This window comes from Solea senegalensis, linkage group LG18 (genome assembly GCF_019176455.1).
Source record: "Solea senegalensis isolate Sse05_10M linkage group LG18, IFAPA_SoseM_1, whole genome shotgun sequence".
Taxonomy (NCBI): domain Eukaryota; kingdom Metazoa; phylum Chordata; class Actinopteri; order Pleuronectiformes; family Soleidae; genus Solea; species Solea senegalensis.
This window is the reverse complement of record NC_058041.1, coordinates 11,948,190-11,964,287: the sequence shown is the minus strand read 5'-3', so window position 1 is coordinate 11,964,287 and position 16,098 is coordinate 11,948,190. Positions and strand designations below refer to the sequence as shown.

Here is a 16,098-nt window from a genome sequence, read left to right as displayed (position 1 = left end):
TCAACACACGGGACACGGCGGACAGATCATCCATCCACTTTTAGGCTCACCTCACAAAGCCGGAACCAACCTTGCGTCACACTTCACAGACTTACCATCTGGGTGCTCATATGGTAGCCATGTGTGCTTGATGTTTTTGTGGTATTTGTTGCTCCTCTGGATGCACTGCTGTGCACGAAAGTCCTCGTATGGCCCAGCACACTCCTCAGTGTTGCACATCTGGTAGTCAAAAGTAGAGCCAGGGCAGTCTCGGCCTCCATACGCAGGCCTGATCGATGGCAAACACAAAACAATGCCTTTAAAGATATTTTCCGGGATAGATCAGGATAGTTTTTAAATCCTCAAAACACAATCACACAACGCAACAAAGTACTTTGCAGAGTAAGAAGCAATGAAAGCAATAAATAAAATCACAATTGTATTCAATCATTTATCTTACTTTTGAATATACGACAGATGATATATTATATCCTGAGATATAATGCATACACAGACCCCTGGTCACTTAAAAGTTAAAGGAGATGTTAGTGATGATGCCTTCACTTCCCTCGTCCATACTTTGCCTCGTGAATATTCACCTAAAAGCCACAAGAATTATTTTTGCTCTGGGTCGAAAACATTTCTGGGCGGCAGCTTTTTGATATCCTTCATCCAATAACCAGCTACTGTGTCTGGATCTGAGGCAGTGTGAGTGACTTAATCTATTTACATGCCCGCCTACGAAAAGCCGTTCCAGGCACAGTTCCATGGCGTGCACACAGCCAGTGTGCACCAGGTTTATTATCAGAGAAGAGAGGAGGGGCCAACTTTGCCTATGCTGTGTTTACAAATATCAGGCCACAAATCCTACACACAGCCTTGATACTCAAGCGTTTCACTGACAGCAGCTTTAAATGATCAAGTCTAGTACTGGATTAAAAACTGGCTCTACTGTTCAACAGATGACATAAACTATTTGGCCACTGAACAAGTATTCCATTTTGTTTTCATGGGTGTCTCTTTTCTTTTTGCCACCCAGAGGACAGCACGCTCCCCCACTCTCACACTACTCACGGAGGGTTGTTGCACTGTCTGCTGCGTGAGCGAACTCCACCTCCACAAGTTCTGGAGCAGGAGCCGAACTTTGACCAGGAGCCCCAGCTGCCATCGTGACCCTGAGGCTGTTGGCTAGACCTCCAAATGCAATGGCCCTTGAAACACCACTGACAGGAAGACAAAGAATTAAAGACCGAAAAGCTCTAACACATGATCATTATTGTAGGCATTTCTGACATTTTCTCCTCCTCCTCCTCCTCCTCTTAGCATCAGACTGCTTCACTTTGCCATCATTGTACAATAATATCTCTGACATTTCCTACCTTTCCTGGTGCACACTCTGTTCCATCCACTGGTGGCCCTTTTTTGGTTTTACAGAAGTACTGGTTGTCAGGGTGACTGCACCACAGTTGCTTGCAAGGGTCGTAAGTGCGAAACTACAGAAAAATGAGCACAGAGCACATTTTTGGTTATTCATGGAGGAAACATAGATGAATAGACAAACACATTCAAATTCATCATGCAGTTAAGAGGAAGATACACCCGCGCTGTTCGGGTCTAATCTATGTGTGTTTGAATTCCTTCAATTCCCATGACGTGTGGTAGAGAATAAAATCCCAGTTGGTTCAGATGGAGAAAATGTCCTCAAGCAAAGGTGCCATGTCAATGTCAATGTCCAAAATGCTGCTCAAGGGAGCATGAAGGGATGAAGGGAGCTACTGCCTCAATATGGAATAACTTACAGAGTGAGCTATTGTCAAAACTGATCTCTGTGTTGATTTTGAAGGATTGAGAGTAACTCCCATGGTCGATGTGACTGCTTCTAATTTGTTGGCAAGCCCATTTTTAGAAACTTCATCTGTATCATAATTGATTTTGTCCTTTATCCTGTATTGGTTGGATGCCCTGCTTTTACTTATTTGTCGAGTGTGACAGTTGAATATGTCTATTTAGTAATGTTGACATTTCGACCAGGTCACTATTGAAATAGAGATTATTATCTATAGATAAGATTAAAAAAAAAAAATTTCTCTTCTCAGATTACACCATGTGAAGTGACTTATTTGTGACACGCAGGGTTTGCAATTATACTTTGTTTACTGTGCATCCTTTAGCCCAGCAAATATTTCAGGGAAAAGAAAGCTTTTACTTTGAAATGGGAACAGGGTGTGTTTGAAGCATATGCGACAGATATAGCTGTGACTGTGAAACTGATAAAAAAAAGATAATATTTTTCTTCTATATTTTTGCTTTGTAATACACGCGGCCTGTGGTAAAAATAGAAGAGAGCGCTATTCTCTGGAAAGAAAGAATCAGCACGGTTCACTTGCTCACTAGATTGAGACGAGGGGAATGTGAAAAGAAAAGATGTTCTGCCATGCTGACTCTGCTCAGGTGTGTCCTCCAATTTACTGATATGACGGTGTGAGTATCATCACATGGTTAGAAAAGCTGCATCAGTTCAAATACAAATGCTCCAACAAAATGCGGCGATTATCACAGATTTATGGGTCCAGGTTGGTTTAGGACAGTGTCTTGGTCTAGATCAGACCTGCAATGATCTTATTAGTGACCTAAGTTATAGACTATGTACAGAACAGATTTTATAATTCTCCTAAATGTTATTGTGCATATTTTATTGCTCCTAATGCTATGCCATACATTATATTAGTTTCAAGAGCAGGGAGTACAGAGTTTCTGCGGACTAAAGGGAGAATAAATACAAATGTGAATCAATAAATCACTATAATGTTGAACGGTTGTGACTTACAGCAGTGCACATTTTATAACCAACTCCAAAGTCAAAACGGCACTGTTCATCCATTGAATAATTTATTCCTGGGAGCTCGGGAAGCTTAGGCCACTTGTGCTCAAAGGGATCATCCAGCAAGCAGTCATATGAGCTGAGAAGAAGAAGAAGAGCATCACACGTTCATAATGTGTAATAACATGTGAGGTCTCTCGGAAGAGAAAGGAAAAGTATCTAAGAAAAATCAATAAATGAACTCCATGAAAACCCCATGGAACTAGAAAAGCAGCATGTACTGGATGTATCGATTGAGCTCCTGTTTGCTGCAGCGTGACCAGTGATAGCGGTGGAAAGCTGCTTGGACAAGTGGCGCCATGATGCTCCCCATACTGGTCTCATCAGCACAGCGGTTCCCCTGGCCATCATGCTCCATACCCAGCCTAATGTGAAGAAAAAAAAGGTTTATTGAACAGGAGGAGCTCATTCAGCTCAGACCTTTTCTAATCCATGTCATAACCTTTATCCTTCTCTCATAGCATCTGTAAACACCTTTGATCCCTGGTGAGAAAATACATCTTCGTGAAGAAAAAAAACGGGCTCAGATAGATTTATAGGACCTGTTCAGACCTTTGTCAGCCGTTGGCGATAAAATCACACGTACTAAGCAGAAGTGTTCACACCAGGCATGAAAATTCTGGCTGTACCCTGCTAATCTAATCTAAACTAGATCGTCTCCAGCTTCATGCCACTGTATTCAAATAAACAGTAACACGTGATAACGAGTATCACGGCTGTGCACAAGAACAAAATTGGCACGGGCACATGGATTTTGTGTGATTTGATCCATTAAGTAAACTTCCTGACTTACATGGTTGGGAAGTGCGTTGAAATGAATTACACAGATGAATAGCTCCCCTGGAAGCAATCTAATGCTTATCACCTTCCACAGGTGCCATTTCCACGCCAAACTCCCTCTCAGCACATTGCCCTCATTTACCATGTCGTCTCCCCACTGAGAATAATTCAGCAATTAGAGGTTGATCATTTGCCTCCTATTAGAGCCCTTTCAATCATACAGTATGATGGAGAAGGAGGAGAAGGGAACCTAAGGAAGTACTTGATTGCTCAACGAGGCATTCAGGCATCTTGACACACCAGATGTGCACTGGTGTGACATGAACCGGGAGTAACATGGTATAGTTGTAGCTTACCGCTGCAAGAAGAAGCTGCTTGTGAGCGAGATTACAGCTCAACAGACAGAGATGCAGTTATTATTGTTGTCACATAATTATTACTAAGAGATGGACTTAATTACAGACAGGAGTAGTAGGAGGAAAGTTTAGGAAAATGAATTTGCTGTGAGCTGAGAGGATATTTTACATTTTATTTTCTAATTCTTGTGACGAAAGCTATCAAAGTCATCTTTCAGTGGTTGCCTTTTATTTTACACTGACTCACACAGACATTGATATGTTAATATTGGCACTAAATGTATAAAGATCTACTTTAAAGCTGTTTTCCACACTTGTCTGACACAACCCTCAACCCACAACCAACATTATGCAACCTGCAGTGGCTGGACGTGCCAGGTAATTAGGAGTCAATGGGTGTTTCAGCAGAATATTAACACCTCTCTACATTATACATGCACCACCAATCACTCACTATGCCCTCAGCGCCCTGACGTAGACAGTGACCACTGTTGAATTAGATGTCCATATATTATTATTATTATGATTATTATTATATATTTCAGTGCCAAGTCACATGCGACAATAACCACATCTCCAACCTAGTGAGCTGCTCATACTATAAGATAGTTCTGCCAGCACTGACTGTGAAGTAAGATTGCATCCACATATTAGGGCTATGGAACAGACATGGATGAGTATGCAACATGTGTAATGGACTACTCAAGTACCTGGAACCTGGAGTATTGGAACTGTGGTGCCTGCTGGGCTGCATGCTCGCTCTAATGTCTTTAAACCAGGTCGCAAGGAGGATTACAAACATACAAAATATAGACCAATAGGCAGTCCAGACAGAAGCTGGAATAATACCTCTTATGTTGCCCTCGTGTACTCATACATGTATTCGTAAAACTACTACGTTATTGCCGTGATGGCGACAAAAGTAGAGCAGAATACATCTTGCTAAAATGTCAAGAGGAGGAGGCAATAGTAGCTCCCTCAAAACAAGTCATGTGATAAAACATCTAAAGAAGCAACACGATGCACAGCACATGATTTCCCACTGAGTACAACGTATTATTCATCAAATCCAATTGAAGTTCTTCAAAGACGAATTTCATAAAGCGCTGGAATCCTTTGAATAACCAGAGTACACGGTCGGATTTAAAACCAACCTGAACCATGTTAAAGGACAATCCCTTTTATGACAGACAGTTAGGGTCCTTTCATTATAATGCGATTACTCACACATGGCCGGTTTCATGAGCAACCACAAAGGCGGAGGAGAAGCCATCCTCATGGTTCAGAGTGCAGCTCCTCAGTGGGTGGCACATCCCTGTCACTGGAGCATAACCTGAGCGAGAGACAAGGCCACACAGCCCTAATAATCAAGCACGAGGATGAAGGTCAGGGTTTTCTCCTGCAGTCTCTCAATGTGGTCATTGTACTTTGGCTCATAAATGATATGCCAGCAGTGGCGGAAAAGGTCTCTTTGTGTGGCGGACTGTCACAGTCATATTTTAGTTCTGCTAACACTGTGATGTCATAGAGCAAATTCTTTCAATGCGAAATATACACGGTGAGCTGAAGGGAGGGTGAGCCGTCACTTAAGAAAGCATCCGTGAATAATGTGCCAGACAAACCTGTTTTATTTATGCATTCATGTATGAAACAATGCAGCGTCAGTGATGTTTAAAGTCGGCCTGCATTTAACACCATGTTGTATATAAAGTACATTCTCAGGCTTTGACTAATAGCATTATAATTCATTCATTCATTTTCGACCACGTATTCATTCAGGGTGAGCTGGGGCCAAATCAGATGACCTTGGGCAAGAGACTGTGGTTAGAATATTAAACGTTTTACAATGTTTGAAAATAATAAAGTGGGGCCAACTTTTTTCTAAGATAGTGGACGAGAAAATTATCAAAATCTATGAAAAAGACAAAAAAAGTATTAAAAAAAACATCTGGAATTTGGAACACACCGTTATAGAATGTGTTAAGTTGTTCCATGTGTGTGTCAGTGTTCAGGATTTTAGTACGAGGGACATACCTCCAGCTGAAGTGACACATAATCTGACACAAGTGAATTTTTTACATTTGCTCTCACCAATCTTTTTCTAAAGAGATTTTGCTCTGTTACCGTTTAAATGTGTGGCCCATATACAATATATATATATGTATAGGTTTAAATAGTTCACTTGACTGCTGACTTATTGCATTTAAGCTATTTTGTAGTTTGTCTTTCACGTCCAAAGGTCACACATTTTCATTACAAATGCTGCTGACAAAACAGAGATAATAGTGATGTTTGTGTCAGTTGCGCAGAGACTGTGAAATAAAAGAAAATGTACTTGTTGTGTAGCATTGCTGGTAGGCCACATTTTTGCTTGTGGCCCGCCTGTTACGATATTCCTTTTTTTTACGGTGTCAGGAGGCTGGAGCTCTTTCGTGACAGTTTTGTTGTGAACATGTCGTTATTTTACATTTAAAAAGTCCAACAAAGTACAACAGTGAGCTCGGGAGCCTGCCATCGTTACCCAGCAGATACAGCATGTGCATGGCATGACAACAACTGCCACCAGGACAACAAACTTTCAAGCAAAGCACAATCATTAAACATAACTCGATCAAGAGGTGTGCAGTGATTCAGCTAAGCGTGTTTGATTTGGTCCAGAGGATCGCTTACATTTTGGCCTTCTTTTGGCAGCTTTCAGATTATCTTTCATGCTTCCTGACCATGAGAAGACCTTTTTGGCATGCAGGTAAAAAGCAGAAAATGCAGCAGACAGACAGCCAGTGATAAAAAATACCAAAAAACTCTTAAAGAGAAACCTCTGCAGCAAAGGTATTTGAGTCATAGCAGAAAGCAATTTCACTTCATGAAGGCCACGTGGCTGATGGCTCTATGGCTGGGGGTTTGCAAGTTAAACAGTGAAACATAAAAGCAGTTGTCGAGTGTGACCCGTTATTTTCAAGGCAGATAAAAGGGATTTAGAAGAATTCTCACAATGAGGAGAGTGGGAACTTTGCACACATAAAAAGCAGCTGGCTTCAAAAATCAATTTCTCTTGTGCTGATGTCATGCGTGAGGAGAGAGATGGCTGACCTCTCTCGAATACTTGACATACTTCACATGAAATAAATAAGAGCAGGGAAGAATACAAAACACTTGAAATCACAGGAAATGAGTGTTGTGTATGTGCTGATCACTTTAAATTCACTGTGTTGTTTTGACTCCATTTGACACCATATATCCAGGTTTTCGTCGTTCTATACCGGTGCCTGTGTTTGGATATAGAATCTACCATCTCACAGCAAAGCTTTGTCACGTCAGTGTGATGTCTGCTCTTGACCCCGTAATTCAGCACTGAGCCCAGCCAGCACGGTGCAAGGTGCCATAGAAACGTGGCATGTTGGGAACACAACCCAGCTGCAGCTATGGCAACATCGGGAGGTGTGACAAGCAAACCATTTAGCCTCGGGTTGTCCTCTAAACATGACACGTGTGCTTAAAAGATAAAAATACACACAGGTCAATGCAAGATACTGAGCTTGAGCACAGAGGATTTTTGTTCACTGTGGACGCAGTCTCTCTTCAAATTTTGTTTTGAAGGGCTGAAAAGAAGAAATATACGGTGAGACAGATGCCACACTCAGTACGTTTCCATGACCACACAAGGAAATGAAAACTGGATTTTTAAAATAATACACGTCAACACGTTAGTCCAAATTAAATTGCACTACATCAGACTTAGTCAGGCTAACACACCCAGAGTCAATCACTACAGTCTGGATACATGCAGTCGCAATAACATCCACACGGGCGCACTTTTTGGAGCAACTTTATGCTCTGGCAGCACATAGAATTGAATAATTCAAGTTCATGGATGGTGGAAAGACTCTGAATGGCCCTTGACATGCTTACAACTAGCCGCCAGCTAAACCCGAAATGACCTAATTACACAATGAATTAAATAAATTGATTCCGCGCTTGGGCTAGTGTATTAGTGCAATTAACCATGCATGGAAACGTACTGAACATGTAGAACACGGACGGTGCAAAACATCTCCTAACAATTGCATACATGTATTATTAGAATAGAGAATGATCGATAACAGTGAATATGGGAGTGTAGGCAAGTACTTTAAATAATTTCCGGCAGGCTTTACACGTAGAGGTGTAATGCTGCCCTCCACAGTTCAAAGTTCTTAATCACAGTTTGAAGATGAGTTCAAACTAATTGTTTCCAAACTAAAAAAAAGGAACAGTTAGTAAACATGTGTCAGTCATTTCTGTTTTTCCTCTACATGCCAAAAACCTTCATCAGCAAAATCAGTCGTTCATATCCAGGGTGGCATCAATGTCAAGTCAGCTAGGTTTTTGGAAAGCTGCTAAATAAACAAATTTTCTCTGAGATTACCGCAGGCAGGTCTGGGTTCATGACCTCATCTGCAGCCTTGACATTTATGTTTTCCGTTGACCTTACCTGGGCAAGACTTGAAGCCAACCCCTTTGAGAATGGAAGTAGATATCAGCACTCAGTCTGCACAGGCCTCGATCGAGAAAAAATACAGTACCTTGCATACCTGCAGGTCCAAAATCTTGCCTTGTCAGGAAGATGGAGTGGTCGTGGTATTCGGCGTGGTCAGGGTCGCGGCGCTGCTGCGTGTTGGCCCACCGACACACCTGCTCGAGGCTGCGGGACGGGTTGCCGCGCTCGATCAGGCTAATCGACTGCAGAGACGGAGGACATTTTATCGCTCAAGTGTGAATTAAAAACGAATCGCTCTGTTTGTCAGTGCTCTCTCAGAGGCATTACATTGACTTCTGTTTACCCATTCAGTTCAGGTGTTCCGTCACACTCAATGTGAATAACTTTTAGATAACATTTCCGGACAATTCACAGATAGGAGACATCTGTTGCACTCCTGTGCTCAACATCAGTTCACAGACTTGCTGTTATGAAATGGCATGGCAACCTTTAAGTTCTCTTAGCAGTGAAGTGAAAGGCAGAAGTGTATATGTGATGCGCCAGATTTGAATTATGAACACAAACCCTCCCATGTGTGTGTTTTTTCTCAAACTGGCATAGAGTGTCACAAGTGATTTATGATCACATTATTTCCAAGTGCAAACTGTGGAAATGCATTTATCCTTAAGTGTTAGTGCATGTTTATCTGATGAAACAACAAAACTCAGAATAACAACAACAACAACACCACTGCTCAAAAACAGAATGTGGAGCCGGGGGGGAAATGAACAGAAATCTTTGTTTCTTTCTTCTCTGAGCATGTGCTGGTGACGCAGAGTTCAGCAAAGTGGTCATATGTAAACACATTCTCTCTGCTTTGGCAACCAGACAGAATGGTTGCCAAATGCAAAACGCAGCACCAGCAAGAATCAGTGCATCTAACTGCCATTATTTGGTGGTTATTTTTGTATATTAATATTTTTGACGGCCCGGCTGTGACCAGAGAGGGGTCAAAGTTGATAGGAGCAGGTTAGGTTTTGGCTGATGGAAAGTAGGACACATAGTTCCTTTTATTCTGTGCTGAATTATTTTTTTTTGCATTTGCAATGGACTGAATAAATGACCTTGAAAGGAATTATGTGTCCAAAATCCAACCGCACCACGTTTTTCATCGGCCACGGTAACTCTGGACACTCCAGTCATCATGTGTACACTATTTTATGCAAAATACTGCAGGAGAGAAAAAATAGAATAATAAGCATAATAAAATATGTGCAGTCAACAGCAAACGATTACTACCTCCAGTCACACTGCAATAAAAAAAAAATTGAGTTATTGAAATAAGCAATAGCTGCTTCTGAGCAGCAATGAAAACATCAATGGTACAGTATTTAAATTCTGTCTTGTTTGTGGTCTTAAAAACAGCGTTCTGCATTCTGACCAGGACTAACTAGGTTGTGTTCAGGACATTTATATCCACTAGCATACTGCAAATCAGACATTGTGATGGCACAGTTTTAGAGAGCTTTCAAATTAAAAGTCCTATATTCACAGTTTTAAATTGAAAATGATTAACTTTGAGATGTAATAAGTGAGATGTAATAAGTGCTCCATCAGTTCTGGACAAGACTGAGTAGGTGCTGTTCAGAGCATCCATGACAACTGGCGTACTGCAAATCAGACATAGAGAAATCTGTGATAATTATTACTAACCGACTTGAAACATTTTAATTGTGACAATGTTTTAGTATCAAAATCTCAAATGTCAGTTGCTATTAATGCAGCAATGTAGGGTTTTTAAAGGTTATTTTGAATACAATACAAATAACATTGAAATAAATTTCAATCGTCACCATTTAAATCTTTTACTTTGGAGGTGTGAAGTGTTGTCACACAACAATATAATACACTGATAAAAAACAGTGTTTCATACTGAAAATACCAAAAATAAAACATGTAACATCACGCACCTGTCGGTATCCGACCATTATCATGCGGACAAGGACGATGTTGATGTTGGTTCCCAAAGATTCATCGTGGTAGATTTCATCAACCTGAGGGGGGAAAAGAATGAACATCATGTGTCACTGACGGGAATGGAAAAGGGAGACGTTCTGCATTTGATGACTAAAGATAACCCACAGCACTGAGCACAATTCACTCTGGCACTGAGTGAGGAACAGCAGGCAGTCAGTGGGAAGAAAAGCACAAGTTGGAAAAACTAAACTTAGTTTGAGCAAGAGTTTCATCCAACTGTTAGAAAACAACAATTAGGGTTGGATGGATGTTAGTAAGCAGTAAAGTAAGAGTAAGTCCATGTTTTTCTAACTATCTAAAGTAACCAGCAGATGTTCAGAATTCAGGCAGTGAACTTATTTTTTTACAGACAGAGAAGCTGCAGAAGCAACAGATACAGAGGTGAATACAGTTTCTCCCATTCACTCATTTCTCCTGGGGATTAGTGTTTATACTTGCTTTACAACAAGAAACAATCTGCTTTACTGTATCTAAAATCTGCTGGAACCTGCAGTGTCCGTTGCTTCTTCCATAGAGTTGAAGCAGCGGCTGTCTAAACAATAAGGGTGGGTTGTCTTTATCTCGCCTCTCACAGCAAGCGTGAAATCATGGCGGAATATGGTGTCACCCACTGGCATCCGTCCAGTTAAGCAGGCATTTGTTTTGCAACAGCAATGAAGCCTGACCCAGGAATGTTATTTGGCTTCATGAAAATGCTGTCATGATTAAATGCTTAACCCAGACACAAGGTGGGATCCCCTACAAATCCTGTTTCAATGTTCATCAAATAGTAATAGCTCCACAAGGTTTACCAGCTGTGTCACTTTGTGGCGTTTGAGTGATGTGGAAAATGAGAGAAACTATATTTTATTCCATTCATCACTTAGTCATACTGATTGTGGATTGTAACTAACAAAGAGTCACACATACAGACTGGTAAACAATAGAGTTCTTTAACCCTTTAACACTGAGCACATCGCAGACGACATGTTTGCGCAAGTGCACTTTGCATTACCGTAATTACACAACGGTCATCAAAGCAAATATGTGTTTATTACAGTAATTTGACTCACGCTGTTGCAGGAAGCCAGCAAATCAGCGTTATTGTCACCAGAGAGGAGAGAGTTGCAAAAATGCCTGTACATAGGTTCTATTTTTTGGTCTGTTTTTGGACAAAAACTCAAACAAATATCACTCTAAATATGTTTTATACTGTTCAAATTTCAAATGTAAATGTTTTTCTTTCTTGCATGTTTGGGCCTATGTGTTTTCCCTTTGCTCCATGCTCTTCTGTTTGTCTTCTCTCTAAGTTTTCCAGCATTCCCCTTTGTTTTCCCTGCGTATGACCCAAACCTTGTTGTTTTGCATTGCGTTTGTCTTTTTTTTTTGTTGCTGCTCATTTGTACCAAACCTGTTTTCAGTTTATTTACCTGAGATGAATGAGCACTTCATCATGTTGGTAAATAGAGTAAAAAAGGAGTATTTCACAGTTTAATGGGCCCTTCGTACAGCAGCCATTATGACACTTTTGATGCTTTAGCAGGAGAAGCACAGGTGTTACTGATCTATGGATCTGTTCAGTCCATTGAAGGCAGTGTAACAGTGAACCAGCACACATCCTGAAAATGAGGAAGCTAAACAGAACTAAGCCATGATTAGCTGGATAATTTACACCTGTAAATGATCTGCTGAGACATGTCACTGGCTGCTGAGTAAATTGTTTGTGATATATTGTTCTGAATCCTGCTCCTGCAGTGACAGCTGAGGCTCATTTTGAAACATTAGCTGTGACACAGAAAAAGAAAATGGCCATATGTGATTCCACGGAAACAACGCTGAAATAATTGACGTGCAATGATTACACTTCAGAGTCATCATACAGCTCGACAAATCCAACTGCACAGACTGAGATGTGCACTTTTCAGATGCACACCACCAACACAAAACCTGAGGTGATTTAAAATGCATAGAAAAGTGGTAATGTGAGTTATGTCATGAATAATGTAATTTATTACAATGTTTAATTCTGGGTTGGTCATATTTTAAGTTAAGTTTCCAGCTTAAAACAATGAAATGTGAAACAGTTTCAGGCTATAGCTTGTTTTTTTTCCTTGTTCAATTTTCACCAAGAAAGTTAATTAAAAGTGTGTCTGAAAAACACTCGATCTTGTCCTCGTTGCTATGAATCAATCAAATCACCCAAAAAGCTTCTGTCTCCACTTTTCCTTAAAATGTTAAAGTTTTGGTGAATTTTAACAAGGAAGATATTCAGTCGGCACATTTGTGCCACTTTTGTTGTTTTCTCAACCAAACACTGGCCCTAGTCTGAAAACACCTTATGGGAGTTTTGACCTTTTTCTCCTCACTGTCCTACTCCTGCTCGCTCACTCTGTTTTTTTTTTGGTGTGTTCCTGACTGCGGAGGATCGTGCCTATCACTTATTAGTTTCATATTTCACTTCATCAGAATTTGTTCTTTCAGGCAAAACCAAGGGGACATCATGTTTTTACTGTGGCAACAAAAACATTATGAGCAGCCTCCCACAAAACAACAATCAGTTCCATCTGTAAAAATTCTAATTTATCCTCTTGGCATTGTTTTTGCATGTTTTAATTCAAATTTAATTAATTGTTAAATTGTTTGCATCAATTCTTCTTGATGTAAACAACCATTCTTACATGTGGAATTCTGTGTTCATTTTATGCGAGTGCAGAAATAAATTTTTCTATTTCTATGTATTCAAATATGCTCTCCAGCATGTACTGTAATATCACTTTCATTTGAGCACCGGTCAGTAACATGCAACAATCATCTTCCAAAGGTCATCAGATCATTTACGTCACTTGATGATTCACATGAATCCTGTGGCGAAGTCCAATGGTATCATTAAGGCTTGAATGTTATTTCTGTTCATAAGTTTTAATCTCTCCAGATGCAGTAATTTAGGAAATGAATAACCCAGACACAATGTATCTACAGAATTGCAGTGTTATCCACCCATCCGTATGGCCAAGATGATGTTTAAACAAACACATGACTGTTCAGCACTTATTTCTCATATTATAAAGTCTCTGCTCTTCATTCTCTTTAGTTACGAGGAGCTACAGCGACATATTGGGTTCTCTAAATTCTCCTAGGTGTCATTTCTTTTACCCCAGTCATGCTGTGTTATCTCGAAACACAGTCTTTACGAGACGTTTTCAGTTTCTGCACTTATGAAGGCTCACAAAAGACTGACATGCCCAGGAGGTCCAAATATGGCAAACATAATAAAGCTCCTTCTGCTAAACAACTACAGGTGTGTCAGTTAGCTTTCTCTTCAGTAAAATGATGGCCCAGGAGAACAAAAGCTCTGTCACTGAAGAAAGGCCGTCTTGGCTTGAGTCCAAATTTGCTCTGGGACGCCGGGTTACACCCAAGGCATTTAAGCAAATATTCCATTCACAGAAGCCTATTCAGGTCAATAAATGCTGCAAAGAGCACTCCAGTGACCCCAAATTCTCCCAGATTTGTTACCAACTCAAATTCCTCAACTAGTCTCCACTGTCCTATGTACTGTATATTTTGGACCTTAAACAGAGAAGCTGTTGAAGAAAATAAGGGCAGCATTAAATGGTCATAAAACTTCTATGATGACTTTTGTTAACACATAAGTCACAGATTCTTCCTGAGGTCAATGCACTGAATCTTCAAAAACCTTTTTCTTGAGTCCTGCTGAGATATGGGGCCAACCCTGCAGACACGGGGATAATTGCAAAGCCAGGAGGAGCACAAAGATCACTGGAATTGGACTGTTGTGGCTAAAAAAATGAGAGAAGCAGCTGTGGTCTGCAGGCACAAGGTGTCACTGGCTTTGGTACTGCATCACACAGACATGCACAAAACCTGCTCAAACAACACAGCCATTGTGCAGCAGGCACCACAGCAGCCACCTTGGTTTTATGCAGACAGGATGTTCAATAATCAATCCCTCTGGGAGAGTTTCTCCAGGTGGTGCTACACATAATAAAGCCACAGAGCCAGGATTGAGAGGATTTGAGCAGGCAGAACCTTCACAGACACAACAAGTCTGTTGCTTACAAGTGGAGCTAAAGTGTTTTGTTAAGACGGCTCCTTTCTTTCTGGTAATAGCACAATTGTCTGCTTTCGAATCAACATAGATATTACTTTTCACTTTCACACTCAACAGTTTCATAACTAAGGACTTCCTCAAATTTACTTCTCACGCCAGTGATGTGAGATGTTCTGAATTACACTCCCCCAAGAGCACTAAACTGATGTTGAATAATAATGTTGATCATTAACATCAGGCTTTTCTCCCTGCCAAATATGTTGGGGACAGAATGTGGATATAATTTCCTAATTAAATAAACACTTCATTTCATGTGAGCAGAGATTGGCAGTATGAGAGGACTTCTGGCACTGGCTTATGTGACTGCCCTGCACAGCTCCTAGTCAACTTTCTAGTTGGTCTAAGGCAGCTAATCAGACCACCATGCAGGGTCCAAATGGTAACTGTTACAGAGTGAAACCAGCATCCTGTGAAAATCTGACTTGGGGATTTAGGCCCAGTAAGTAGATTAGGGTGGCAGGAGCTGGTGGAACCCGGAATGAATGAGCTGGGAGTTTTCCCCCCACCTCATTGATAATCCACAAACAGTTAGAGAGAGCAGGGGTCTGAGGTAAAAGTGTGGCAAGGTCTGATGTCAGAGAGGACAAGCAGGCAAAAAAAAACCCACAGGTATATAAAGATGAGAATGCCAGTGTTAGTCATTAGATGTTTCATATCATGCCTATTTCTACAACTGCAATCATTACCCAATCTGTGGATCAAAAGAAAAATAAATCCCCTTTGATGGAAGGAGGCCTGAAAGAGTATTTTCCACTATTTATGGACATGCACTTGTATACATTAGCAAGCATCCTATGAGTTAAACTCATTCAGCATGTGTATGTAATGCTTGAGCATGAATAAATCTGGTGTAATGAATGTGTTTAGATTCAGAATATTGCACACTGATGATTTTTTTTCTCATAACATGCATAGGTGAGCACTAAAAGCTTTAAATTAAGATACAAAATGACATCATGTGGCAATGATTTTTGAATTTCAAACTATTTTGCCTTGAATGAATATAGTCCATGTGTGGCATCCCAATTAGCCCTGCTGCTCTTCAGTGTCACGCTAAACAATTGACAACTTAGCTTGTAGAAGCTGCATCTCCCCCCCAAAAAAGATGAAATAATCATATATGCTACACATCTAATGGTGGCTTACGACGTTTGCACAGTACTGTAAATGTTTCGGGATCAAACTTACTATGTTCATGAGTGTGAGAACATAGTTCTGCACATGCTCCTTGCCATGGAAGCGCACCACAGAGTCGTCCACCGCCAGCAAGACCTCGATGTTGTAGTCGTCTTTCTTTGTGTGCCTCCTCTTGCGCTCAGACTCAGACAGTTTATGTTCGACGAGATCCAGAGCCGCAGGGAGGTCAGCGATCCCGAAGTCTGCCACTGCAAATATGAGCAGCACATAAACAAGTCAATGAACGCACTACGGGAATGTATATGTATTCTCTTATTTCAGCTGCATGGATAGTGGCTGTATGTCAGTGTCAAGCCTGACA

The 16,098-nt window shown here is 40.8% G+C and overlaps 1 protein-coding gene across 2 annotated transcripts in view; it reads right to left on the bottom strand.

Moving 5' to 3' along the window:
• The window catches only part of LOC122759470 (A disintegrin and metalloproteinase with thrombospondin motifs 3), a 39,788-nt gene that overhangs the window by 8,112 nt on the left and 15,578 nt on the right, over nt 1-16,098 (bottom strand). The window contains exons 4-12 of one of the 2 annotated variants that reach the window (XM_044014363.1): nt 15,789-15,985; nt 10,423-10,506; nt 8,559-8,715; nt 5,224-5,329; nt 3,082-3,225; nt 2,807-2,939; nt 1,359-1,472; nt 1,054-1,202; nt 96-268 (exon numbers count right to left, since the gene is read on the bottom strand). In XM_044014363.1, coding sequence (XP_043870298.1) covers nt 96-268; nt 1,054-1,202; nt 1,359-1,472; nt 2,807-2,939; nt 3,082-3,225; nt 5,224-5,329; nt 8,559-8,715; nt 10,423-10,506; nt 15,789-15,985 — 1,257 coding nt within the window. The remainder of the gene's footprint in view (nt 1-95; nt 269-1,053; nt 1,203-1,358; nt 1,473-2,806; nt 2,940-3,081; nt 3,226-5,223; nt 5,330-8,558; nt 8,716-10,422; nt 10,507-15,788; nt 15,986-16,098) is intronic. The other variant, XM_044014364.1, reaches the window with a different exon arrangement.